The sequence below is a fragment of the Mustela lutreola genome, chromosome 2 (assembly GCF_030435805.1).
Source record: "Mustela lutreola isolate mMusLut2 chromosome 2, mMusLut2.pri, whole genome shotgun sequence".
Lineage (NCBI taxonomy): Eukaryota > Metazoa > Chordata > Mammalia > Carnivora > Mustelidae > Mustela > Mustela lutreola.
In genome coordinates, this window is record NC_081291.1 from 107,151,280 (window position 1) to 107,178,922 (window position 27,643).

Here is a 27,643-nt window from a genome sequence, read left to right on the forward strand (position 1 = left end):
CATGGAAGTGGGTAAGAACTAAGTTCTCTCTGTTTTTGTAGAAGGAGTCGGAGCAGAGAGAGAAAACTTGGTCCTTTCTGGTTCAGCTGCAGGTGATTTCAGATGACTTCTGCTTCATTGGAGGAGACTCCAGTGATTGTAGTCACCGGCTTGCCATCCCACCCATAAGCCTATTACTAAAGAAACATCAGATTCTTCCCACCACCCCTGGTGGCAATCTCCCAGCATGCTTTTCAAGCTTTCCTAAATTCTGCTAGAGAGTGAAGCAGGGAAGCAACTCATCCTGCTATCTTGCAGGGCAATTCTGATTCCTCCCTTGATGCTGCATAAACTTAGATACAAACGCTTTATGGACAAATTTATTAGAAGTCAGACCATCAACAATCTACACAGACTGTTATAACCAATTTCCTGGAATTCCTCCAGGAAATTCTGAGATTGTGGATCCAACTGGGGGAAGAGTCTGGGACCCTGGAGTCAGGTGTCTCCAAGATGGCACTTGGGCAGAAAAGCCATCTTTGGCTGCAAAGAAAAGAGGAAGTATTTCCTGTGTGCCAAAGATGACGCTAAGCACTAGGGATAGGAAGACAAATGAGAGGTTCATAGAAACATAAACCACAAGAGCAATTACTACAGAATTTAAAAGAGGGAAAAGTCCAGTAGTTTGCTGGAGCCAATGTCTACTGGCATCTCCTCTCAGCTTGGAGTTCAGTAGCATCATTGTGGTAGTTTGCAATCAAGTCAGGTGGGAGTATTTACGCCATGGAAATCGGCAAATGCTCCACATGGGGGCTTTTGTGCCCCCAAAGAATGGTTGCTAAACATTTACTAGCATATCACTGACCCTGCCTGTCTTTGGGGTTGGAGTCAGGAGGAGCGTGTGGCACCAAGAACAAGCAGCAGCCACGGAACAGCGTGACTGGGAGGGCCGCTGCTTTGCGCTGCCCCAAACCTTAGCCAGCAGAAGTCAGGACTAGAAGAATGCTCAGGCTTGGTCAAGTGTTGGTTTGGTCTCCAGCTCTGTATTGATTTACAGCTCAATGATTTCTGTGGCCTGGGTGCCTCTTATTTTCAGGAGGTGGTAGAGATTTGAGGAGGGAGAATGAGGACAGGGTGAGTGCTGCAGCTCCTCACATTCCCAGTGGATTGGTTAGGGGTGCTCTTAGAGGGGGCACCCGTGCCTGGAGCTGTGATGATAGCTTTCATCACCCACATGGCATGGGGTTTGCTCTCTATCCTATGAAGCGGTTTCTGATGGGGGCTTTGAGCTTAGTGAGCAACCAGACTGCATTTAAGAAGTCTCTGGGAGCACCAGAGAGCTCCCAAGTGGAGACAGCTACTAATTCTCCATTCCCACTAGGGCCCGCTGAGGACGGGGAACATCTGGGCTCCCCAATCCGGAAGAATGATCCTTAAAGGGTGAGATGCAGAAAGGTCCTACCCCCTCCCTCAGGGACAGGAGTAGAAGAGAGTGAGGAGAGCAATTCTAGAACTATTTGTTTTGGTAATAACCCCATGCGGAGACAGCAGGCCCCAGAGTACCATTAAATACACTGCCACACCAGGGCTGCTTAAAGAGCTTTGGGACAGATATGCTTGTTTAGATGGGGGACATGCACTGCAGACCAAGGCATGACACAGTGTTAGCTGGCAGACACCTCAGAGAAATTTTATCCACTGTACAGATTGGCAACTGAGGCGAGGTGAGGGGAAGGGGCTTTCTTAAGATCACACAGCCAGACAGTGGCAAGTAGACCAGGGACTAGAACTCGGGTCTCTGGAATCTGAATTGCCTGCTCTCTAAATCACCACTGCCTCCTTCCTGGTGATCTAGGAAGCCGGAGGGTTATCCGACAGGAAGAGATAAGGCATCCTGGAAGGTTTGAGAGAGGAAGCCATCTGCATGCAGATCTCTCTCTTTTCATAACCAGGTGCTACTACTTATCAAAATATCACAGTGGCTAGAAGGAATAGGGCAGGAACAGACCTGAGGCTGTTCACCAGACACCGGTTACACCAGGTTCTTTGGGGAAATTGGTGTCAGGATTGTGACTGGTCAGATCTTTGGTCTTCAAGGGGAGAAGGGTGCCAGCTTACCCAGAAGGCAGAGCAGCCAAAGCCTATGCACAGGAGAGGCAGGAGTGGGACCTCTGGAAGGGAGAGGAATGGAAGAGAATCAGTGCTTTGTTCCAGCCCAGCTACCCACACAGAAGGTGCAGTGGTACCTTCACCTATGGCCGACTCATGGGTGGTGGCTTTTTGGTCACATTGCCAGGCTTCTCCCCCAGTTCCAAGATGTGAAGGCTGAGATGGTTCCTCCAAGCCCCACTCAGCAGAGAAGACAGGGTTGGTGGGTCTTCCAGGGTCAAGTGGGGAAACAGGAGCGTCTCACTCTTGAGAGGGAAGTGGCACTTCTCCATGGCAGGCCTGGCGGTGCCCGGGGTCACCACAAAGAGGCGGCAGAGCCATGGCCCACCAGCCACCTGGCAGGCTGGTTGTCTGGTGAAGTTGTTCAGGGCTCGGCACAGGACCCAGTCCTCAGTCCCAGCCAGGTCCACCACCTCCACCGGCGAGCCCAGGCCTGGGAGGTGGAGAAGGTGCCTGGGGGGCATGTAGGTGTGGGTAAAGAGGAGTGTGTAGTGGGTGGGTAGGCTGGGGGATGCGGGGGCATGAACCACCTGCTCCAGGTGCCCCAGGCCAGGCACTAGGCCCCCCTGGTGCAAGCAGCCAAAGAAGAGGGCGCCCAGGACATTGAAGAGGACCAGGGGGCCCTTGCAGGGCACAGGCTGGGTCTGTGGACTACAAAGCAGGACGAGGGGGACTAGGAGGGGGATCAGGAACCGAGCCTCCTGGTGGCTAAAGGCAGAAAGCAGGGCCAGAGGCGTGAAGTAGAGGAGCAGGAGGCAAGACCTGGGGCCAGAGAGCAGGCTCCTGTGCCCCAGAGCCCTCAGGAAGCCCATCTGTGCAAAGGCCCGGCGGCAGGCTTGCAGCTGTAACCACGCCGCCTGCAGGGCCTGGGCATGCAGTATCCCAAAGAGCAGGAAACCGTTGACGGCCAGGTGAGTGAGCCGCAAATGTGTGCCATGCCTTGCCAGGTTCTGAGGATCCAGGTTGTAGTACAAGAAGTTGGCAGGCGTAAGAACGAGGGTGCTGGATCTAGAGGGACTGGAGAAATACCAGCTGTCCACAGCCACGAACACCGCCGCCACGAGGCTCGCTCCCGGGAGCAGCGCCAGTGTTTCCTTCGCAAGCGACCTGAAGCCGGAGTGCGCCGCCCCGCGGCTGCTCCAGAGGAAGAGTGGGACCAGAGCAAAGGCCAGAAACGTGGGCCGGTTGAAGAAGCCAGCAGCCACGATGCCCCCCAGTAGCCAGCTGTGCCCCCACGGGCCCGGGGCGGGCTTCCTGTGGGTGGGGCTCCACGCCAACCTGGGGGACACCACCACCAGCAGCCCTGCAAAGAGCAGTCCCTCGATGGCGTTGGAGAAGGTCCTCGTGTAGAAGACCAGGGTGACGTAGGAGCCGGACAGCAGGACCAGGGCGTTCCAGCGCTCCGCCCCCCACAGAGGGGCCAGGTGGTACACGGCCACGTCCAGGGCAAAGGAGAGGGCGGTGAGGAGGAGTCGGGGCCCCACCAGCAGCACGTAGCCACTCACCGGGCCCCGCCGCGGCCCCCACTGCTCCCAGAGCCTGAGCAGCCAAAAGGCGGAGCCGGAGGTCAGTAGCGGGAAGAGCACCGTGCGGCAAGAGCTGCTGGGGTCAAATTCCCAAGGCCGCGCAGCCTCCACGCCCAGGATGTCCTCTGCGGACAGAGAAGCGGAGCTGAGCCAGGTCCAAGCTCAAAGACAAGGGTTGCAGCCCCAAGATGTTCCCACCCCCTCGTCAGCGTGCCGTGCACACTCCCCGAACTCTGGGGACCGCGGGTTTTACGCCGGTTACTGCTTTATGTTGCAGCGGACCTGACGGTTAGGTAGGCGATAACCCAAAGGGAGGGGCGCCTGGGTGGCTCAGTAAGTTAAGCATCCCACTCTGGATTTTGGATTAAGTCATGATCTCAGGGTCCTGAGATCCAGCCCCGCTTGGGGCTCCATGCTCATCAGGGAGTCTGCATGAAATTCTATCTCTCTGTGCCCCTCCCCCACCTCTAAAATAAATATCACCCCCCACACACCCCCCAAAAAGAAGAAGAAGGTGAAAAGGAAACAAAATCAAAGTCAGATCAATCTGGCTGGGTTTTTTCGTTTTTGGTTTTTTACTGGCTCAGGTTAAAAAAACTGGCAAAGACTGGACCTTTCACCTGAAGAAACAAATCCAGCTGTGAGCCCTATGGCAGGGCCAGCTGCATGTTTCCCCAGTATCCATTGCTTTCTTCCTTCCTTAGTCTCTTCACTTGGGCATTTGGTCAGATATAAAGACTATTTTTCAGCTCCCTTCACAGCTAGGTGTGTTCATGTAATACATTCTGACCAATGGGATGGAAATGAGCAAAAAGTATGTGACATTCAAAATATGCCCTTAAAGGGGTGTCTGGCTCACTCAGTCGGAGGAGCATGTGACTCTTGATCTTGGGGCTGTAAGTTTGAGCCCTACGTTGGGTGTAGAGAATACTTAAAAAAACAAATCTTAAAAAATATATGCCCTTAGAGAGAGCAGGCATGCCCATCTCCTCTCCAGTGGCTGGAAAGACTTCATTTTAGACTTGATGGCTGGAGCTCAAGCAGCCATTTTGAACCATGTGGAGGTTCAAAACTATGAACCATATGGAGGAGGAACCCATGTGCCCACAACATCTGAAAAGCCTCATAGTCCCTGTCAGCCATCCTCTGGATATATTCTATACCCCTCTGCAGATAAATTCTAACAAGTGAGCATTCCAGGCCTGGATTCCCTCACCCCTCAGAAGAACCCAGGAAAGAAAAGTTTCAGTATCTCAGACCACAGCCCTGTATAAGTTTCCCTAAGCACCCGGGAAGCCCCACTCTAAAATCTCTCCACTAAGGAGTCCAAAACAACTTTCATTCTGAATAATCGGTACTGTTGGTCCAAGCAGGAAAACATCAAAGAGGCTGGCATTTCATTAGTACTGTCCAGAAGGTCAATGTCGCTGGTCAGGAAGGAGATGTGAAATCCCCACTTTCAAGTTCTTATTCCAGACAGGCTCATGGATTTACTGCTCAACCCCAAAGACATAGATTCTCTCTCCCCCTGAGTATGCAAACAGCATATCTTAACTGTATGCAGGAAACTTACCTGCCATGACCTCGGGTGACTGGAAGAACTCATCTGGGTGTACGTAGCCTGTCTGTGGCAGGAGACACCACACCAGGCGGAGAAGGCTGAGGCTGGCCCACAGCACACGGAGGGTCATCTTCAGATCAAACTGCTGCCAAGATCCTGCGGATGTCTGGAATGGCTTCTCAGTCTGCTACAGACACTATTCTGGTTCCATGGACCGGCACCTGCTGAGGATAGCCTGTGTTAGTTGTTACAAGGTGAATTATACACCTTGTTACAAGTTGTTATAAGGTGTGTTCAGTTGTCTGAACAAATTCAAGGTCTACAAACAATAAGAGCTGATGTTTACAAATGCTCACTAAGTACCAGGAACCTCACGTGCCTGTCTCACATCATCCTTTCTACAGTCTGGGGCCGTGGGTCTTACTGGAGCCACTTTTTAAATTATTTTATTTTGTGTTTTGTATTTTATTTTTATTTATTTTATTCAGAGAGAGAGAGAGAAAGAGAGAGCACGAGCTGGGGGGAAGGTAGAAGGAGAGGGAGAAGCAGAGTCCCTGCTGAGTGGGGAGCCTGATGCGGGACTCGATCCCAGGACCCTGGGATCATGACTTGAACTGAAGGCAGACACTTAACCAATGAGCCACCCAGGCATTCTTTACTGTCTCCATTTTACATATAGGGAAACTAAGGCCTCTGTTGAGTGACCTGGTTACTTGCCGACCGTATTTGCTAAGTGTCTAAGTATGACATCTGCAGATAGGATTTAGGGTGGCCTCCAAATACGGGTCTCACCGCCCCATTCTGTTCACCAGCTCCTGTCTATAGGCAACCATGGCAGCCTGCCTCTTGCTCTTCTGAGAACTTTGCAACCTCAATGCATTCCATCCATTTTCCTGCAAAAATAAATGACATTTGACCCCACTGTCTCCAGTCACTCCCTCCAACCTTCACACACCCTGAAAGTTACCTTTGGAAGGTGATGAGAACTTACAGCTATGGTCTGGCTGTGTGCGCCCCACCTCACTAAGGTGTTGAAATCCTAATGATTGATGTGATGGTGTGAGACAGGTGAGGCCTTTAGGGTGGAGCCCTCATGAATGGGGATTAGGGTTCTTATAAAAGAGACCCCACAGACTGAGATGACACAATGGGAGGGTGGCTCTGTGCCAGAAAGAGGGCTCTCAGCATGCTGGCGCCTTGACCTTGGACTTGCAGCCTCCAGAAATGTGAGGAATAAATTTCTGTTGTTTCTTAAGCCACCCAGTCTGTGGAATTCTGGGACAGCAGCCTGAGCACATGAACACACTTCCTCCTTGTGGGGATTTTTACTCTCCCAACTCAAGTCAGTAGGACTCTCAGCCGGTGGCATGAAGGACCTCCTTCTCAGACATCAGCACCCTCGTATCATCTCAGGTACACAGAAACACAAGTTTGATTCTCCTCCAAGGATACACGTGGTGACTGTTTTTCCGAATTCGGTATTTTATTTTATTTTAAAGATTTTATTTATTTATTTGACAGAGATCACATGTAGGCAGAGAGAGAGGAGGAAGCAGGCTCCCCGATGGGCAGAGAGCGCTACGAAGAACTCAATCCCAGGCGCCCCCTCACCCCTGACTTTGATATTTTATTTTATTTTTTTAAAAGATTTTATTTATTAATTTGACAGAGAGAAATTACAAGTAGGCAGAGAGGCAGGCAGAGAGAGATAGGGAAGCAGGCTCCCTGCTGAGCAGAGAGCCGGATGCGGGACTCGATCCCAGGACCCTGAGATCATGACCTGAGCCGAAGGGAGTGGCTTAACCCACTGAACCACCCAGGCGCCCCTGACTTTGGTATTTTAAAGCCTGACCTTCAACAGCCATTGTTCTCAGGTGGAATATGTCTTCACAGAGGAGAGGAGAGAGAGGGAAGCGCCAGAACAGGAATCTAGTAGAGACTGACAAGGAGCCTCTTGATCCTTACTAACACCTCGAGGAGTTTGAAAGATAACTTTTGCAATCTCTGCTCCAGCTTTTGGACTGAATTATACAGATCCTTTTCTCCAGAGCCAGTGAACGAGTATCCCGACTTTTAGAGAGAAGTTGGGGCCAAGCTTGGTGCTGGGATGCAAGCAAGGATTCCATTCCGCCCCAGGCAATGCCCGAAAAAGAACTTCAGTTTCCTCTGTTTTGACCTTAGCCTGTACTTCATCACTGATCAAATTCTTCTTCTTTTTTTTTTTATTATGTTCAGTTAGCCACCGTATAGTACATAATTAGTTTTCGATGCAGTGTTCAACAATTCATTAGTTGCATATAACACCCACTGCTCATCACAACATGTGCCCTCCTTAATACCCATCGCCCTGTTACCCCACCTCCCCACCCCCTCCCTGCTGAAATGCCCAGATTGTTTCCCGGGATCTGCAGTCTCTCATGGTTCATCTCCCTCTCTGATTTCTCCCCTTTTGGATTTCCTTCCCTTCCCCTATGATCCTCCATGCTATTTCTTATGTTCCACATATGAGTAAAACCTTATGATAATTGTCTTTCTCTGCTTGACTTACTTCACTTAGCATAATTCCCTCCAGTTCCACCCCTGTTGATGCAAACGGTAGGCATTCTTCGCTTCTAATGGCTGAAAAATATTCCATTGTATATATGGACCACATCTTCATTTATCCTTCTTTCCAGCTTACCTCCTTTTTTTTAGATTTTATTTATTTGTGAGAGAGACAGTGAGAGAGGGCATGAAAGGGGAGAAAGTCAGAGGGAGAAGCAGACTCCCCATGGAGCAGGCAGCCAGATGCCGGACTCTGGGATCATGACCCGAGCTGAAGGCAGTCACTAAACCAACTGAGCCACCCAGGCGCCCTCCAGCTTATCTCTTAACTTGGGCAAAAGACCCTGCCAGCAAAGCACCCCAGGGAGGGGGGGAGGGAGGACCAAACCTACCCCTTCAAGCAATAAGGATGGCCCTGGGCCAGAAAGCCCCATGTGAGTGACCCCAAGACAATGATAGACCTGACCTTTACCACCCACTTGCAGAGTCCACTGTCTTCCCATATTGGCCTTCCTGAAATCAATTCCTTTCCTGTCTCACCACCACTTGCCTCTCAGTGGCTGAACTGGTCTGTTGGGAACCCCTGGAGCCAGGGGTTTGCCCCTCTGCCAGCTCACATGCCCTCACTTTAACTTTCCTTCCAGGCTGGGATTCAAAGTGCACTGTAATTGAACAGCTCACAGGATGAAATTATGGGTTTGGTTTTCGGCCATTTCAGCCCTGCAAATAACAGGAGAGAAGGGTCTCTTTCGGGGCACACAAAGGTCATTTTTTGAAGACCTTGAGCTGGGAATTGGAAGCTCAGCAAAGACATCACATACACGGTCACCCAAAACCTTCTGGGCTATCTCTAATGCCACGTCACTCCATGGACTACCAGTGCTCTCTTTATCACTTGAAATAGAGTCATTAGTGCCTTTAAATCTTATCAGTCTAGAGAACCAATTCCAGAAAACACAGAACCTCTATTCATAAAAGTCAGGAGATTCTGTTCCTCTAGAACCACTTGCGGTAAATAAAGTCTATTTGTCTGTATCGCTAAATAAAGTCTATTTGTCTGTATCGTTCAGGCAGACAGATATATACATATACATTAAGTACATAATGTATATAGAGGAGATATACATTAAGATCAATCTCAAGGAATTGGGTTATGCATTTGGGGAGCTGGCTAGGCAAATCTGAAATCTCTAGGGCATCAGGAAGGGCAGGTCTCTCTGGGGCAGGAGAAGCTGCAGGCCACAGAGAGAAATTTCTTATTCAGGAACACCTTGGTTCATTCTAAAAACCTTTCCACTGATTCTGTCAGGTCTACACAGGTTATCTAGAATAACCTCCCTTATTTAAAGTCAGCTGATGGTGGACTGTCATCGCACCTACAACATACCTTCAACAGCAGCAGGTGTGTGATTAACTGGGGACTATCACTTAGTCAAGCCCACACAAAAAACTGACCACCACCCCCTAAATAATCTGGGGTTTATAACTGTGTTTGAATTTTATTATTTATTTTTCTTAAAGATTTGTTTGTTTGGGGCACCTGGGTGGCTCAGTCAGTTGAGCATCTGCTTTCAGCTCAGGTCATGACCCCAGGGTCCTGGTATCGAGTGCCGCACTCCCTGCTCAGTGGGGCATCTGCTTCTCCCCTGGCTTATGCTTACTCTCACACTTTCTCTCTCTCTCTGACAAATAAATAAATAATAAAATCTTTTTAAAAAAATACAAGATTTATTTATTTATTTATTTGAGATAGAGAGTAGGGGTAGGGGCAGAGGGATAGAGTCTCAAGCAAACTCCACACTAAGTGTGGAGCCCGATGAGGGCCTCCATCTCACCACCCAAGCTCACACCCTGAGTTGAAACCCAGAGAGGGACATGTAATCGAATGTGCCACCCAGATGCCCCTCTGTGTTTGAATTTTGGATCAATGCGATAATTCTTCATGTAACCTACCAGTGACTTGTGTCTTTTACTCAAGATTCTAGTGGGGGGATTCATGCTGTTCCCAGCAGCTGCAGTCCGTCCTCATTGCTCTGTGGTATTCCACTGGGTGGGTATACTAAAATTAATTTACCCTTTGGACTGTTTTTATCTGCAAGAGCATCTCCAGGTGTTGACACATTTTTCTATTCCTAAGCATGCAGCTATAAATACACTCTTATACAAGACTTCTCTGAACTACATACCTAGAAATGGGATCCCTGGGTCTTGGGCATGCATACTTTTAACTTCATTAAACAATGCTCAGTGGTCCTCAGAGGTCCCACCAGCCAGCAGACGTTACAGTACCCACTGCTTCAATATGCTTGGGATTGTCTAACAGCTTGATTCTGTGAATCTTGGGGCTATTTACATGCATTTCCCTGATCACTAACGTGGTCCAACACTTTTTCAAATGCTTGTGGAACATTTTTGGTGCTTCCATGGAATTCCTTCTGACCATTTTTTCTTACTATGTGTTGGAATTCTTTATATATTCTTTATATTGGCTGCATGAGAAATACCCTTTTCCAAACTGTGGCTTGAATTCTTAACTCATTTCTATTCCTATAATGTTGGTTTCTTATGCTTTCTTTTTGTTTCTTGATCCTTTTCACCAACATTTTGTCAACTTTATTAATCTTTTTGAAAAATGGACTTCTGGTTTTGTTCCTCGCTCTTTTTTTTTCCCTTTCATCTCCTTTTAAATTAATTTTTCTTTTTTGGGGTATCTGGGTGGCTCAGTGGTTTAAAGTCTCTGCCTTCAGCTCGGGTCATGATCCCGAGGTCCTGGGATCGAGCCCCACCTCGGGCCCTCTGCTCGGCGGGGAGCCTGCTTCCTCCTCCCTCTCTGCCTACCTCTCTGCCTACTTGTGATCTCTCTCTCCCTGTGTCAAATAAAAAAATAAAACCTTGTTTTAAAAAAGTAATTTTTTCTTTTTTTAAAAGATTTTATTTATTAATTTGACAGACAGAAGAGAGGGAACACAAGCAGGGGGAGTGGGAGAAGGAGAAGCAGGCTTCCCACTGAGCAGGGAGTCTGATGCAGAGTTCAATCCCGGGACCCTGAGATCATGGCCTGAGCCAAAGGCAAATGCTTAATGACTGAGCCACCCAGGCACCCTAATTTTTCTTATCTTTATTTTTTCATTCTGTTTACTTTTTTTGGAAGATTATTTTTTTGGAAGATTATTTTGGAAGATTATTTTGGAAGATTATTTTCCATATCCGTTTGATATGGATGCTTAGCTCATTCATTTTGAGCCTTTAACTTTTCAGCTCATTAATTTTTGAACCCCTTTTCTATGAGAAATATTTAGGATAATACATTTTTCTTTAAATACTGTGTTAAGGGCTCCTGGGTGGCTCAGTTGGTTAAGCAACTGCCTTCAGCTCAGGTCATGATCCCGGAGTCCTGGGATCGAGTCCCCATCGGGCTCCCAGCGCCACAGGGAGTCTGCTTCTCCCTCTGACCTTCTCTCCTCTTGTGTTCTCTCTCCCTGTTTCTCTCTGAAATAAATAAATAAATGAAATCTTTAAAAAAAAATAAATACTGTATCACTTGCATCCCACAAGCTATCCTATATAATATTTCCATATTTTCATCACCTTTGGTTATCAAGATTTTCTAATCCTGAGACAGAGCAGGGACTGGACTGGGATCCCCTTAGTCCTGACCAGGAAATCTAGTGTTCCTTGATAGTGGAAACCCTCTGCCTCTTGACTAGCATATCTTGCAATAATGCAAAGTAGGATGCCTATAAAAGGAAGGGTTCAAACTAGTCTGCGCTAGGGTGGACCCCAGCGCTGGCCTGTCACTGACCTTTCCCCTCATTATAATACTAAAACCTCATATCTCATATTAATGAGACATCCAATGCCTAAGGAAGCATGTCCTATTCACTGTGTCTGCACACACGACTTCCTGTGTCTCTCTCCACCCTGCACACTCCGATGTCACTCCTTTCCTGTCACAATCTCTTTAAGAACTTCCCCCTGCTTTTGTCTGGAGAGCTGGCAGAAGAACACTTTCCTTTGTGCTGTCTTCCTGGTGCTGGAGCATAAACCCCCATAACAGCCTTGCCTGGAACTTCCTTTTGGCCTCTAATAAATTTCTATTGCTCAGAGACCCCAAGGACCCTTGTTGGTAAAAATTTCATTGTAATTTCTCCTTTGATTAATGCTTTATAGTTGAAGAACTTAATTTTTTTATTAAGAAGTTATTTTTTATAGCAGTGTTATGTTCACTGCAAAATTGAGAGGAAGGTTATAGAGGTTTCCCATATATCCCCCTCCCCCAACACATGCATAGCACCCCCTGCATTATCAACATTCCCCACCAGAGCGAAACATTTGTCATAACTGATGGACCCACCTTGTCATTGTCATCACCTGAAGTCCTCAGTTTACATCACAGTTCACTCTTGATGTTGAATATTCTATAGGTTTGAACAAATGTATGATGACGTATCCACCACTATAGTATTGTAGAGAGCATTTTCACTGCCCTAAACATCCTTTGTGCGCTGCCTATTCATCCCTCCCCACCTCTAACATTTAATATGTAAGGGTCCATTTTTGCAGACATTTCACGGATGCTGGAGAACACTATATATCCTCTAGTTACTGGAGACAGAGTTCCACACCTGTTCTTTAGATCAAGTTTCTTGTGTTGCTCAAACCTTTTATATCCTTAATAATTTTCCATGGCTTATTCTACACATCACAGAAATGTGTGTTGAAAGAGCCAATGTGGTAATGAGCTTTTCTAATTTTCCTTGTGATTTTGTCATTTTTGCTCATTTTTAAAGCTATGTCATTGTTTTTATAAAAGTTTAGAACTGTTGTACCTTATTGGAAAATTGAACATTTTATCATTATACAGTTATTTTTTTTAATGTATCTTTTTAAAAAAGATTTTATTTATTTATTTGACACAGAGAGAGAGAGATCACAAGTAGGCAGAGAGGCAGGCAGAGAGAGAGGAGGAAGCAGGCTCCCTGCTGAGCAGAGAGCCCAACTCGGGGCTCGATCCCAGGACCCTGAGACCATGACCTGAGCCGAAGGCAGAGGCTTAACCCACTGAGCCAACCAGGTGCCCCTAACCTTTTCTTAAAGATTTATTTATTTTAGAGAAAGAGTGCATGTGCTGGGGAGGGTGTTGGGAGAGACAAGGGAGATGGAGAATCTCAAGCAAACTCCCCGCTGAGCATGGGCTCGATCTCACAACACTGAGATCACAACCTAAATTGAAATATTAAGAATCAGATGTTTAACTGACTGAGCCACCCAGGCATCCCTATACAGTTATCTTTTTATCTCTCATTTTTTGTCCCTAAAATATTTTCTCTGATATTAATATACTTACATGAGCTTTCTGTTATTTAGTATATACTAGTATAACATTTTAATATTTATTTTTAAATTTTTTCCGTTGGAATCACTTTTAATATTTAAACACAAAAACCAAGGGGTGCCTGGGTGGCTCAGTGGGTTAAGGCCTCTGCCTTCAGCTCGGGTCTATGATCCCAGGGTCCTGGGATCAAGCCCCGCATCAGGCTCTCTGCTCGGTGGGGAGCCTGCTTCCTCCTCTCTCTCTCTCTGCCTGCCTCTCTGCCTACTTGTGATCTCTCTCTGTCGAATTAATTAATTAATTAATTAATTTTAAAAAAACACAAAAACCGAGCCCTTTTTTCTGTTTTAGACATATGCACACACACACACAGGTCTCTAGTAGCCAAAATGGGCAAGAAAATGAGCTCCTGCTCTGTCCTCCATGGTCTCCACCCTGTGGTTAAAGCTGTTGCCAGCCCTTCCTCCTTTCCAACACAGAAATTCACAGCAGCTGCTTTTCAACTATAGCTGTAATGCCTTCTTTATTTCATACCATGTTTATGTCCCTTCCCAACATCTCCATGCTCAAACACAAAAATGGCCAGCGGCACATACTTCCCAGGAGCATCAGTCCCTATGCCTCAGTGGGAGAGAGAGAAGATTCTCCCATCACGAGGGATTTGGCAAAAGGGGTGGGATGGCCAGAGCTGGCGTAACCATCCGCATTACTGCACTCTGGTATCAGAGTGAAAGCAGAAGAAATGGGACAGTGTGGAGGGCACAGTTGCAAGTTGAGAGTCTCCGGGAGACACTGGGGAGAATTCTCCATGGCATGTGTAGAGAGATCAATGTACCAGCATTTAAAAAAAGAAAAAGGAAGAGGACAACTCCAAATAATCAACAGTTCCAACACTGTTGAATTTTCAAACTTGTCCCACCAAGACAAGTCACAGAGTAACAATCTAGATCTTTCCAGGAATTGGAGGTTGAGCCCTTGGCATGCCTCCTGAGAACCCTATGTGAGGCCCTACAAAGTATTTGCCACTGCTGTAGCTGCTGCTGCCCCATTTGCAACTTCTCCGTCTCAAGAACAAGAGGGAGAACGGGGATCGTGAAGGAGGTATCCCAACCCGTAGGGCTGCCATGGAATATCTGGTTTCTGAGCCACAAAGACAGACAGATCAAAAGGGGCTCCAGCCCCAGATGGGAGACTTTCTGGGAACATCTGATAGTCTCCACAATCTCTCCAAAAGGGCTTCCTCTAGCTCCTCCTCAGTGTTCTTGGTATCGCCTTTTGATAGCAATTCCTCCAGGGATGGGGTGCCCTGGGGGCTGCCGGTGGTGGCCAGTACTGTAATATTTAATACATTATGTTCTGTGCTTTCACTACGTTATGATTCAGGGTGTGCATTTCTTCTTTTTAAAAAGATTTTATTTATTTATTTGACAGACTGAGATCACAAGTAGGCAGAGAGGCAGGCAGAGAGAGAGGAGGAAGCAGGATCCCAGGGAGCCCGATATGGGGCTCAATCCGAGGACCCTGAGATCATGACCTGAACTGAAAGCATAGGTTTTAACCCACTGAGCCACCCAGGCACCCCTGGGTGTGCATTTCTTTTTAGCATAATTGAAAACGTTTTTGGCTTCTTGACTCTGTGGATAAGGGTCCTTTTTCATCTATAGATAGTATATCTTCCTTTTTTAATTTTTTCCAAATATTACCTCTTTTTTCTTCTTTCTTTATTCTCCCTCTGGAAGTATGATTAAATGTACGGTAGACCTTGTTGGTCTATCTTCCATGTCATTTTAACTTCTACTTTTGTATTTTCTATATCTTTGTCTGTCTGGTCTTTCAACTAATTTCTTCTGCTCTATCTTCCACATCCCTAATCATCCTTTCAGCTGTATTTAACCAGCTGTTAAACCTATTGAGAAGTGCCTGGGTGGCTCAGATGGTTAAGGGTCCTGGGATCTAATTCTGCCTCGGGCTCCCTGTTTAGCGGGGAGTCTGCTTCTCTCTCCACCTCTGCTCTTCCCCCAACTCGTGCACATGCTCTCTCTCTTCTCTCAAATAAATAAAATCTTTTTCTTAAAAAAAAAACTATTGAGGGGCACCTGGGTGGCTCAGTGTGTTAAAGCCTTTGCCTTCGGCTCAGGTCATGATCCCATGGTCCTGGGATCGAGCCCCACATTGAGCTCTCTGCTTGGCGGGGAGCCTGCTTCCTCCTCTCTCTCCCTGCCTGCCCCTCTACCTACTTGTGACCTCTGTCTGTCAAATAAATAAATAAAATCTTAAAAAAAAAAAAACTATTGAGTTTTACCTTTCAATTTTATATTTTTCTTTCCTATGAGTTGTTCGATTTTTTTCCACATTTGTTTCTCTTTTGTCATATTTTCAAGGCTCTTTTATTTTTATGTTACACTAAGCATATTTATTTGTTATACTAGATCTGATAATTTCAACATCTAAAGTTTTTTAGGTCTGAATCTGCTGTGCTGTTTCTGCTGGTTCTCACTCATCATGCCCTGTTTACTTCTATATTTACTAAATTATTTTCTTTCATTTACTCCTTGGATATAACCTGTGGGAATTATTTGAGGCCAGGGATGAAGGCAAATTTCTGAATTCCACTGAAAAGGATTTATACTTGCTTCTGTCAGGTACCTGGGGGCATCACAAGTCTGGGACCAATTTTGATCATATTATTGGCTACAGGGTTTTGTTTCTGTTTTCAGAGAAGCAAGTGCCTAATCATGTGAATTCAGGCTAAAAATCTCTATGAGGGCAGGTTTGTGGTTACAATCCCAGAAACAGATTGCCCTACCTGCACCCTGATTCGATTAGCCTAGAGATCCAAAGAAGGCAAGTTTTCTTACAGTCCTCTGGGGATGGAACAGTTTATTCCTAGGTTCCCTTTATACTGAGAATGTAGTCCTCTGGAGTCCCCGTTTTTAGAGAGAATCTCCTGTCAGGCTTCTCTCTCGTGGGCTTTAGGATTTATCTTCCATCCTGCCGGTTCTGAGAGATCACAAAAACCCATGCTCATATGCACTCAGTTCTGCATATGTCCCGAGTCCAGGTCTGGCTTCAAGGCTCTGCAGACCTCTCTAGGCCCCTGCTCTGGTGACTTAGCATTCCTTATCTTTTGTTCAGCCCACATATTATTATATTTATTATAATAGGTTTTGTACAAATAATACAGAGGAATGCAAGAAGAACTGCCTTTCTTGGAATCTAATGCTAATCAGATTAGGGAGGGCACAGGTTCTCCCCAGAGAAGGTGTGACCACAAGCCTACCTTCAGTCTAGCTTTTTAGCCTGAATTCACATGATCAGGTACTACCCCTCCCACAAGAACAAAAGAACCACCCAAGCCTGGGCCCGATAATGATTAGAAATGGTCCCAGGCTCAGAATGCATATACAATAATGACATCAGATAGATTATATATGAATTATTATTTCACATTTATTTGTAAAGAGAAGGGTTGGCATAAGAAATAAGTACGCTGAGAGATAAGATGGGGGTTGTGAAAAGCTAAGTTAGTTTAAACTATGTCAGGTAGTTTTCAAGGAAGTCATGCACTCAGGAGTCAGCCTTGGTCAGAGAATCTTGTGGTCATTATCTGAGAGGAAACAGGAAACGTGAGAGGACCATGCTGCAGTCACAGTGGTGCTTTTTCAGGATGTGGTCCCCAAACGCCTACGGGAAATTTGGGTGTCTTCACAATTACTGAAGGTAGATGGGATGGGAAAATGCCATGTCAAGGCCTCTGAAGCTGTTTCTAGAACTGCCGGGAGGCTGCTCCTCCATGTACGGGACAGTGGGTGATCAGGGGACCTTTGGGATAATGACCTGAACATAAGGCCTACAGAACAAGCCAGAGTAGGGACAAGGTAAGAGAGGGACTGGCTGGGATGGCAGAAGCCGACCTCTACTTACCGGCTCTGCCCACACCCACGCCTGCGGCCGGCCTGCTACTTCTCAGAGCTGCGTCTAGCAACCATGGGATTGAGTTTGGTCTCTCTGGGGGCTGTTTGACAATTCAGTGAGGCCTTTTAGTGCCTCTAATATACTTTTAAAGAGGAAAGGCAATTATCTTATGATCTCTCTGATATGAGGAATCTGAGAGATAGGGCGGGGGGTCTGGGGGGTAGGGAAGGAAAAAATGAAACCAGATGGGATCGGGAGGGAGACAAACCATAAGAGACTCTTAATCTCACCAAACAAACTGAGGGTTGCAGGGTGGGTGGGGTAGGGATAGGGTTGCTGGGTGACGGCACTGGGGAGGGTATGTGCTATGGTGAGTGCTGTGAAGTGTGTAAACCTGGCGATTCACAGACCTGTACCCCTGGGGCTAATAATACATTATATGTTAATAAAAAATAATTTTTAGAAAAAGAGGAAAGGAACCACACAGTGTTTGTTTTATATGCTTCTGTTGCTTAGCACAATATCATGAGCATCTTCCCACATTGTAAGCGCCCCCTCCTACCAGCCACAATCTCCCCATCCTTGCTCCCTCTGTTCTCTTCAGTTGGCACCTTCCCTTCATCATAAGCATGTTTGATTCTCCACCATTCCTAGAAAAACAACGAACCCAAACTCTCTCTGAAGTTGAGCCGCCCTCAATCCGCTATCCCTCTCTCAATGGCCCTGCAAAGGATTCCTTAAAACATCCATGTTCGCCGAATTCGCTCCTCATGTCTCATTGGCTCTGCCCATCTCCACTGCGCTGACACAGCCCTCAAGAGCCTCCTTGCTTTTCCAATTGTCAAACCCAATGACCACTTCAGGCCCCCACCTTGCATATGCCATTTGACAACAGGGAGCCCTTGCGCAATTCCCGTCACCTTCTGCAGTGCCTTCCTATACCACAAAAGGCAGTCAGGAGTCTGCCTGAAACAAAAAGCTGCCTTTTGTAGATCCCCTGGAAGTTGGGTTATACAAATTAGGTTTTAAGAATAGAGAAAGCAGGGGTGCCTGGGTGGTTCAGTTGGTTAAGCATCTGCCTTTGGCTCAAGTGATGATCCTGGGATCTTGGGATCAAGTCCCCCTGTCATGTCAGGCTGCCCGCTCAGCGGGGAGCCTGCTTCTCCCTCTCCCTCTGCTCACTTGCTTACTCTCTAATAGATAAATAAAATCTTAAAAAAAAAAAAAAAAAAAAAGAACCAGGAAAGCAGATGTGAGACAAGCATATTTCTGCAGTTGGCCTTGTCTTCTCTGGGCAAACAAGGTTATGGGGATATGGAGTTTTTCCTGCAGCAGCTTTCCAGTGTCTGTCCCCAGCTTTGTAGGGACAGAGACACAGCTGCAGTTAGTGTGGTGTCCTGATTCTCAGCAACTAAATATGACTGAGTTCCAAGGGAGCCTTTACACCTGCCCGACTGTCACATGCATGGTGGTCCCTCTCATGAGTTACTTCTGGGGGTTCAGAGTCTCCCCTGGAGGCCCAAATGACAACTCCTTCTCCCAATGCCCCACAATTTTTAGTTCCTGTATATAAATTCTTTTTCTGCTGGCTTCTATTTCTCATACTGAACTCTGGTCATTTGGTACCAGAGGTGGCTGTAGGTAGCAAGCCCTCAAGCATGAGGACTTTCTTATGCTAAGAGAAAGTAACTTGGCACTGGCAGCAGGGGACACCTGGGCTCTGCGTAGGTCTCCTGGGTAGTGGATGCTCTGGGCCATGGCTCTGAGCAGCACAGCCTCCCCAAACCCCTCCGGTGCTTGTCCCCACAGCCTTCTAGAGCTTCTCAGTCCCCGAGCTTTACCACACCAGCGAAACCATCCTGCACTCACCTGCTTTTCCATCTTGACCCTGTGTCTCATTCTGATTTCATCCAGTGCCTCCACATTGAAGGGCCCCTCGTCACCCTTCTTCAGGACCTTCTGGGCCCCAGGTCCCAGTCCACAATTGGGTCCACCCTGTGGGGGAAGGAGAACCATGAAAGGGTCCAGACACATGCTCCCCTGCCTCCCACAAGAACAGATAGACAGACATACATGCATGGGGAAAAAAAAGAAAATGAAGACAATAACTAGCAGTCTACCTTCCATGTCCAAAACTTTTTGGCAAAACAAGGATATTTTCTGGCAAATCAAAACTGAAAGATCTCCACAAGCAGACTCTCAGAACATTCCAAAGGACATAATATATATATTAGGCAGAAGGAAAAATGATGTGGGAGAGAAGGTCTGAGATGGAAGCAGAAATAAGGAGCAGAAAAGTTGGTCATTAGAAGGGAGACATCTGGGACGTAGAAGCCAAGTAAAAGCTTTCCTTCCTCCTTTTGTTTTTCTTCTGGCAAGTAAGGTCAAGGCGATGGGTAAGTTTTATTCCTTTCTTTCTCTCTTTTTTAAAAGATTTTATTTATTTACCTGACAGAGAAAGAGAGGGAGAGAGAGAGCACAAGCAGTGGAAGCGGCAGGCAGAGGGAGAGGGAGCAGCAGACTCCCTGCCTAGCAGGAAGCCTGACTCAGGGCTCCATCCCAGGACCTTAGGATCATGATCTGAGCTGAAGGCAGACCCTTAACCGAGTGAGCCACCCAGGTGCCCTGATGGATAAGTTTTTTGATGTAGTGTTCCTTGTTAATTCACCAGCTGTGTGGGTGCTGGCAGGCAGCTGGGGTGGTTTGGCCTAGGCTGACCAACTCTTGCATCACTGTGCTCTGGAAGTCAGCAGTTCCGGTGCTGGCTTCCTGTGTCGCCTTCTCCTAACAGAGCCACAGAGGCAGCAGCTCCTATGGAGGGTCAGTCTTGCAGTGTTCTGGAAGTCAAGATCTTGACCATCCAGAAGCTCCCAAGGTTCATAAGCAACTACTTCCCTATATTAAATCCCATGGTGATTCCAGTTGTTTGGAGACAATATCAACAACAAAAACTTTGATTCACACAGGCTTTAACAATTCATTACATCATATGACAAGACCACCAAAGCTTGGTGCCAGTGGGGCTCCTTTGCTACTTTCCAGTGACCCTTGTGGTTTCTGCCTCTTTGTGTGGACATGGTCCTCAGGCTGGTAGCAAGACAGTTTGTCTCAGCCATTCCATCCAGACATGACAACACTGAGAGAAGTCTATAGATTCCTCGTGTATCACTTTTATTGTTGCTTCTTTTGCAACAGTTTTAGTCAGATATAATGAATATTTTATTCAGATATAGTGAATATAATAATTCATTCACTCAATTAAAGTGTTCAATTCAGGGGTGCCTGGGTGGCTGGTCCATTAAGTCTGACTCTTGATTTTGGCTCAGGTCTTGATGTTAGGGTTGTGGGAGTGAGTCCCACATGGGGTCTGTACTCAGCACAGAATCTGCTTGTCCCTATCCTCTCTCTCTCTTCCTCGAATAAATAAATGAAAGTGTTCAACTCAATAGCTTTAGTATCTTCACATATTTGTGCGACCATTGCCTCCGGTCAATTTTTATCTTTTTTTTTTTTTTAAACATTTTTATCATTTGACAGAGAGGGAGCTCACAAGTAGGCAGAGAGGCAGGCAGAGAGAGGGGGAGAAGCAAGCTCCCTGCTGAGCAGAAAGCCCGATGCGGGGCTCAATCCCAGAACCCTGACATCATGACCTGAGCCGAAGGCAGAGGCTCAGCCCACTGAGTCACCCAGGCGCCCCACCTCTGGTCAATTTTAGAACATTCTGATCACCTCAAGAAGAAAATGCATACCATTGATTCAATCATCTCCCATTCCCCTGCCACCACCTCAGCCCTAAGCAAGTGCTACCTACTTTCTCTCCCAATTTCCCTATCTCCCAGATTTCCCTATTCTGGACTTTCATCACTAGAATCATACAGTATGTGGCCTTTTGTGGTTTGCTTCTCTCACTTAAAATAATGTTTTCAGGGGCGCCTGGGTGGCTCAGCGGGTTAAGCCGCTGCCTTCGGCTCAGGTCATGATCTCAGAGTCCTGGGATCGAGCCCCACATTGGGCTCTGCTCAGCAGGGATCCTGCTTCCTCTTCTCTCTCTGCCTGCCTCTCTGCCTACTTGTGATCTCTCTCTCTGTCAAATAAATAAATAAAATCTTAAAAAAAATAAAATAAAATGATGTTTTCAGAGTTCATTCATGCTATAGCCTGTGTCAGTACTTATCTGCTTTTACGGCTATATACAATTCCACTGCTTGTATATAGCATACTTTGTGTATCCATTCATCTGTCAATGAACATTTGAGTTGTTTTCACCTTTTGTCTATTACAAATAACGCCACTATAAATATCTGTGTGTAAGTTTCTGTGGGACCTAATTTATTCATTTTCCTAGGTATTATACCTATGCTGGGTCATATGGTAACCCTACGTTTAATTGTTTGAGGAACTGCAAGATTGTTTTCCAAGCGTCTGTTCCTTTTTATGGTCCCATCAGCAATGCATAAGGGTTCTAAATTCTCCAAATCCTGGCCAACATGTGATGTTATCTGACTTTGATTCTAGTCATCTTAGTGAGTGTAAAATGATATCTCCTTGTGGTTGTCGTCTTCATGGGCATTTTTTTTTTTTTTAAATCAAAGAAATCTTCTAGAAGCTCCTCAACAGACTTTCCACCAGGCCCCATTGACCAGAAAGGGATCAAATACACTCCATAAACCTTCACTGGCAAGGGCAATGGGATAACCAGGGGCAACTGTGCTGCTGGTTTCGAGCTGGGGCTGTGGGCTACCTTCTCTGAGACACACAGAATCCAGAACATGCTGACCCTGACAACATCAGGTTCTGTTAGGGAGGAGGAAGAAGACAGAGGATCAGTCAGCTGTGTGGCTTCTTCGGCACCAAGCTCTGGTGGCTTTCCTCCTTCTTCTATAACCATTTGTTTTTATGCTGTTCTTCCTCTGTCTACCCCTGAAATGCCAGGGCTCCTGGTGTTCAACTTCTACCCTTCTCAGCCTCTACACTCTTTTTGGATTATCTCATTTACTCTCCTGGTTTCAACTTCCATTTGATGACTTCTGAAATTGCTTCTTCTCTGAGCTTCAGATTTACTGATAATAAATAATAACAATGATAAGAGAGTTGCCATTTTTCTATATGTATTTTTTCCCAGACACCGCACATTGTCTCCTTTTATTCTCATTTTATCCCAACCCTAAAATTCTATTACTGTTGCTATCTTATGGATGAATTAACAGGTTTAAAGAAATCAAGTTTCTTGCCCAGTGAGACAGAACTAGTAGGTTCATGAAGGTAGGCGCTGGACCCAGTCTGTTTGAGCCTGGAGCCTGGATCTTGGAGCCACTGCCTGATAGGCTTCTGCTCCCACATCAAACACAGGGAAGCCAACCAGAACTCATCACTTTCCCGACAACCAGCCCTGCCCTCATCCCCTACAGCAGGGAGGGAATGACCGTTTGCCCAGTTATTCAGTCCAGAAATCCAGGGGTCATCTTCCTTCTTCACCCCTTCACTAAGTGATACTAATTTTCTTTCCTCACTTCTTTCCTGCCCCCCTCCCTCCCTTCTTCCCTATCATCTCTACACCCAAAGTGGGGCTCAAACTCACTGAACTCACGACCCCACAATCAGGAGTGGCATACTTTACCAACTGGTAATGGCTTACAAGGCCCACCAGTCCCCACCAGCCCCACTCTCACCCTTGTGGGTGCAGAACTTGGCACTCCAGAAACATCATGTCCTTCTGTAGTTAACCCCTTCTGTCCTGCCTTCTCACCCCAGTGCCTCTGCTCACCTTGCTTCCTTGGCCATATATGCTTATAATATAAAGGTTAAAACCCTCTTTGGAGTCCTAGGCCCAGTTTCAAATCCTTGCTGTCACTTGTTCATGACAAAAATGAAGTTAACAATAGTACCTACCTCAGAGCTGTTGTGAAGACAACATGAAAAAACAAACATAGGGATGCCTGGGTGGCTCAGTCAGTTAAGCATCTGCCTTCAGCTCAGGTCATGATCCTGGGATCCTGGGATCCAGTCCAACATGGGGCTCCCTGTTCAGCGAGGTGTCTGCTTCTCCTTCTCCCTCTGCTGCTTGCTCTGATAAATAAGATCCTAAAAAACAAAACACAACAGTGGTTTCTTTCATTATTCATTTTGCTTCAACTGCTGAGATCCCCCAGAAGCCCTCCCCAATCTCATTTCCACAGAGTCCTGTACTTCAGGACAAGGGTGCAGACCCTTGGCTCTGTCTGATTGCTTCTCAGCCTCTTCTGGTTGAGATTCCTCCAGGTCTGGGATCTGCTGGTACCTATCTCAGCCCCTAGAATCGACCCGGTGTGCTTACTGTGGGGCGGAGGTCAAGGACAGAGTCGGAGGTCCCCAGAGGAGCTGACCACGCAGCAGGACACTGAACTTAACAAGTGCGGTAAGTTCTCCAGAAAGACCAGGGTGCGGCTCCACTGCGGCTCCCCCGGCGGAGGCGAGGCTGCAGGACTGGTCCCTTCCACCAGGTGTTCAAGGGGGAGGAGCCAACCACACACGGGGTGTGGCCACTACTCACCTAAACCCAATCAGGATACGAGGCTGCTCATGCCTGCCCAGGAGCACGCTAAACTACCCGCGTGGAGATCCAGTCCTGCGGCTTCAGCTGTGTGGCCCTCTCCAGGACGGGGATGAAGGGAGGGTTGGGGGAGATGGGGGCAAAGTGACTGTCTCCAGGAGGGCAGTGGAACAGCAGGTTCTAGAATAAAGGGACAGCGCCCGGGGCCACGGAGCTCTAATTGCGGGGCCGGGAAGCCGGCGCTGATAACCACAGACGAGGGGCATCCCAGCGCGTGTGCGGGGGGGTTGTGTGAAGGCGGGCATTAGGGAGAGACCATCTCGGTGGCAGGGGTACTCTGAAGCGGAAACCACTGCTCCGGGAGCGGGGGTGGCGGGGAAGCTGCTGACGAGATCGCTTCAGTGGGGCGAGAGGACGGGAAGGGAGACCGCGCGGCTCCGGAGAGCTGCGGGTGTGCAGAGACACTAGCCTTTCTCGCTGAGTCAGAGGGCGGGGCCGGCTCTCGGTGCCCCATCTCTCTCCCGCGCCCACTGCTCGGCCCTGGGGACACAGCTGTGAGCGAGCGTGGTCCACAACGGCAGCCATGGTGTGGTGGCTTCTTCTAAAGCCAAGGAATGTCCTTACCTTCAAACTCAGACTTTCTCAACAAAGCTCTGGGGCGCCGCTTTACGGGGTGGGGCGGGGGGGATCCCACGGTTCCACCCCTTCTGGGGACCCAGCATTTCGAACAGGTTTTAAAGACAGCAGGACAGGGAGTGTCGGAGGAGGCGGCCCCAGCCCAAAAGCCAAAGGCATCTTCAGATAAGACGCGCAAGGACCGTCTTCCTCAAGGCCAAGATCTTGTCCAAACTCTAAAGCCCATCGCAAGGGCATAGGGCAAGAGCGGCTGTCCTGAGTCCGTTTGCCTGTTCGGCGTCGATTTCATCCTCATATCGACCCTGAAGGCCCCAGTAAGCCCTGCAGGGCACCCCACCCTGGACGCCTAGGGAAGCCTGACTCTGGCTTCCTTCTTCCCCAGGCTGGCCAAAGGAACCCGTGTTTATCCTTTCATTAAGAGAGAATGCTACACAGGGCATGGAACACACCTGCGGGAGCGTGGAAGGCACTAAGGGATCCCCACTGACTGGCATGTATTCATGAACAACCTGTGACCGCAGGGCTCCCATCTGCAAAACGGGAACTCTGCTCTGTATGGGGAATTTCTGGGTGTTAATAATTGTGACACTGGTTCCGGTTTTATGAGGCCTAAGTGTCTGAGGGTGAAGAATGACGTTCAGAAGTAACGGTGAAGGATGTCCCCCTTAAGGAAAACCGCAGCCATTTTTGCCACAGAGTATGTTCGCCATCCCCCTCCCCCGCGAAGGTCCAGACCGACACCAACCAGAGCAGTAGGTGCTCACTCTCAGGGCTACCTGAGCCTCCTGGACTACAAGCTTTTGCCCTTGTCCCTGCGCGCATGCGACTCCTGGGCAAAGAGCCCATCCTCCCAGTCTGTGAAAGGGCAGGCATGACCCGAAGTGCACCCGGCAGGACCGGAAGTGGAGAGTCTTCTCGCCTGAATTAATGCAGATCTTTCTGTGCTTCACAGACTGAGTGCTGAGCACTTTGCAGCGTCTTTTGGGTTTGTCCTCACGGGGACCCTGGGAGGTAGCACGATATTCCCATTTTATAGATGAGGAAAGTGAGGCTCTGTAAAGTTGCAGAACTACCAAAGAACAACAGCTCCTACCAGGAAAGGAGTCAAGCCTAGGCCTCTGTCTGGGTCCCAGGCTAGCGCTCTAAATAAAGTATACTCACGGCCTCACCTCGCTTTCTCGAGAAGGCGTCACGGACAGGCTCCTGTCTCCCCTAGGCTGGGTCCGGTCAGTGCTCAGAGCCCGCAGTCCCGGGTCTGGGGGAAACTGACCGCCTCACCAGTCTGGAGCATCTGCTCATGTCCTGGACACTAGCAAAAGTGGGAAGGGAAGCAACTGCCCGTCCTCCCTGCCTTGCCCTCCTACTTCCCTGATCCCCATCAACTCTGCTGGAGCCGCCCGGGCCGACTCACCGGCGCGCGGCCTCTGGGCTGCACCTGCGGCGCTGGCGTCGACAGTCCCCCAGTGCCTGCACTGGGGGTGGGCCCGGAGACACCCCGACCAGAGGGCCGGAGGGGTGCGGTGTGTCCTCAACGCAGCTGCGGCTCTGCGGGGTTCGGGAAACTAGGCGCACCACGCAGTGCGCCAGACGGAGCGGAGAGGGCTGGAGACAAGTGCGCCGGCGGGCGGGGCCGCCCAAGTGCGTCCCCTGAGGTCCCGTGGTGGGTTGCGGCCACGGGGAGGGAGAGTGATTACGGAGGGTCCGGGTGTCCCCGGGGCCTTGGCACGCGGGGCAGTGGTTGAGCTCTCCCCTCCCCGCATTCCAGCCCATGCCCCTAGCAGCCCCCTACTTGGCGCGCCACGCCTGGGGGCCGCCTTATTAGCTCGAGGAACAGTTCAACAAAACGTCTCTAGGCCATACTTCCTCTGTCCTTCAAAACGACAGTTTCGGAGTTCTGCGTGGGTGGGGATTGGCTAAGGCTCTGAGGACCTGCTCTGAGAGCAAGAAGGTCCGGGAGGAAAGAGGCGCTTCGGCGTCTTTCTGCGGGCCTTGTCGCAGAAGCGGCGCCAGAGAGGCCGGGGCGATTCTCCCGGAACGCAGCTGGGTCCCCGCAGTCGCCAGCTGCAGCGCCTTCCACCCTGGAAGCAGTCCCTGGCGGGCGCCGCTACCCTCTAATGCATTCCGCCAGTCGGGGCCAGAGGGCTGGCCCCACGTTGCCCGACAGCCGGGGCTGGAGGGGGGGCGGTCATCGTGTGCCCGGGAGCCGGGGCTCCTCTGTCGGGATGCCAGGCCCTCGGAGGTGGTCGAGCAGAGCGTGCGGGTGCGGGACTGCGAGCCGGCAGCTGGGCCGCAGGGGATTGGGAGGAGGGCGTGGGGCCGTGGCGCGCAGCCCCCATCGGCGCAGGACGCCGCGCGGGTACCACCTCTCCGGCCCCCCGCGGGGAAAAAAGGCCCGCACCCGGGGGCTACCGGGCGGAGCTCGGCGCGTCCCGGGGGTCTCGGTGCCCCTGCGGGCGCCTGGTACTGTGGACGCGCGGTGGGGCGACACTGCCCCCTAGCGGGGGGAATGTTCCACTCAACCTCCTGGTTGAGGCTGACCCGGCAGAAACAGGAGAGCCTCTCTCCTTTCTCAAATCAAATTCATTTGGGAAGGTATTTAGCAGAATCCCTTCACCTGTGTTCTCCTTCATGCCTCACAGCAGCTCTCTCATTAAAAAAAAAAAAACAAAACAATAACCCTACTTTATTGAGATATTATTTACATACGGTAAATACCAGAAATTTTACATACTGTATGCCGTCCTATAAATTTTGGCGGACGAACACATCAGGCTAACCACTGTCGGAGTTCAAAATACAGTTTCCCGGTCCCCTTGGTTAAGTGACTGCCTTCAGCTCAGGTCATGATCCTGAAGTCCCAGGATGGAGTCCTGCATCAGGCTCCCTGCTCTGCTGGGAGTCTGCTTCTCCCTCTGACCCGCTCCCCTCTCATGCTCTCTCAAATAAATAAATAAATAAAATCTAAAAAAAAAAAAAAAAAAAAAAGATATAGCATGTTTCCATTACCCCCAGAAAATTCCCTTCTGCCTCTTTGCAGTCAACGCTCTCTTTGCTGGCCTCAGACAACCACTTATCTGATTTCTATCACTACACTTTTCTTTCCCCTGGAATTTCCCATTAATAGGACCATACAGGATGTGATCTTTTGTGCTCAGCTTCTTTTCACTTAGCACAATGCTTCCAAGAGTCATCCACGTGATTGCGTGATTGTATCAGTAGCTCCCTCCTTTCAGCGCTGAGTAGTATTTGATTGTATGCATATGCCGCAGACTGTTTGTCCATTTGGATTTGAGGTGGGTGGATTGGGGAGGCCCAGCTGGACTGGTGGGGAGGTATCCTCTGAGGACCCCAAAGACATTTGGGTTGCTGTTGGACACCTGGGCTGCTTTGGTTTTGAGATTTAGTGAATAAAACTGCCTTAAAAATTCCTGGGGTGCCTGGGTGGCTCAGTG

The 27,643-nt window shown here is 48.6% G+C and overlaps 1 protein-coding gene across 8 annotated transcripts; it reads right to left on the minus strand.

Annotated features, from left to right (window-relative positions):
* Positions 1-343: 343 nt before the first annotated feature.
* PIGZ (phosphatidylinositol glycan anchor biosynthesis class Z) lies at positions 344-26,618 on the minus strand. 8 transcript variants are annotated; one of them, XR_009350931.1, is made up of 6 exons: positions 25,603-26,618; positions 22,916-23,107; positions 18,896-19,021; positions 5,248-5,456; positions 2,098-3,799; positions 344-522 (listed from the first exon to the last, which is right to left on the minus strand). XR_009350931.1 is itself a non-coding variant. In XM_059163049.1 (6 exons), exons 5-6 carry the CDS (start codon positions 5,363-5,365, stop codon positions 2,232-2,234), a joined length of 1,686 nt encoding a protein of 561 aa, XP_059019032.1. In that variant the 5' UTR covers positions 5,366-5,456; positions 12,134-12,197; positions 18,896-19,021; positions 22,916-23,107; positions 25,603-26,618; the 3' UTR covers positions 344-2,231. The 8 variants fall into 8 exon arrangements, 7 of the variants coding, with proteins under 7 accessions (XP_059019032.1, XP_059019033.1, XP_059019031.1 ...); XM_059163049.1 differs by adding an exon at positions 12,134-12,197 and having other exon boundaries at positions 344-3,799; XM_059163050.1 differs by adding an exon at positions 12,134-12,197 and having other exon boundaries at positions 344-3,799; positions 5,248-5,459.
* Positions 26,619-27,643: the final 1,025 nt, after the last annotated feature.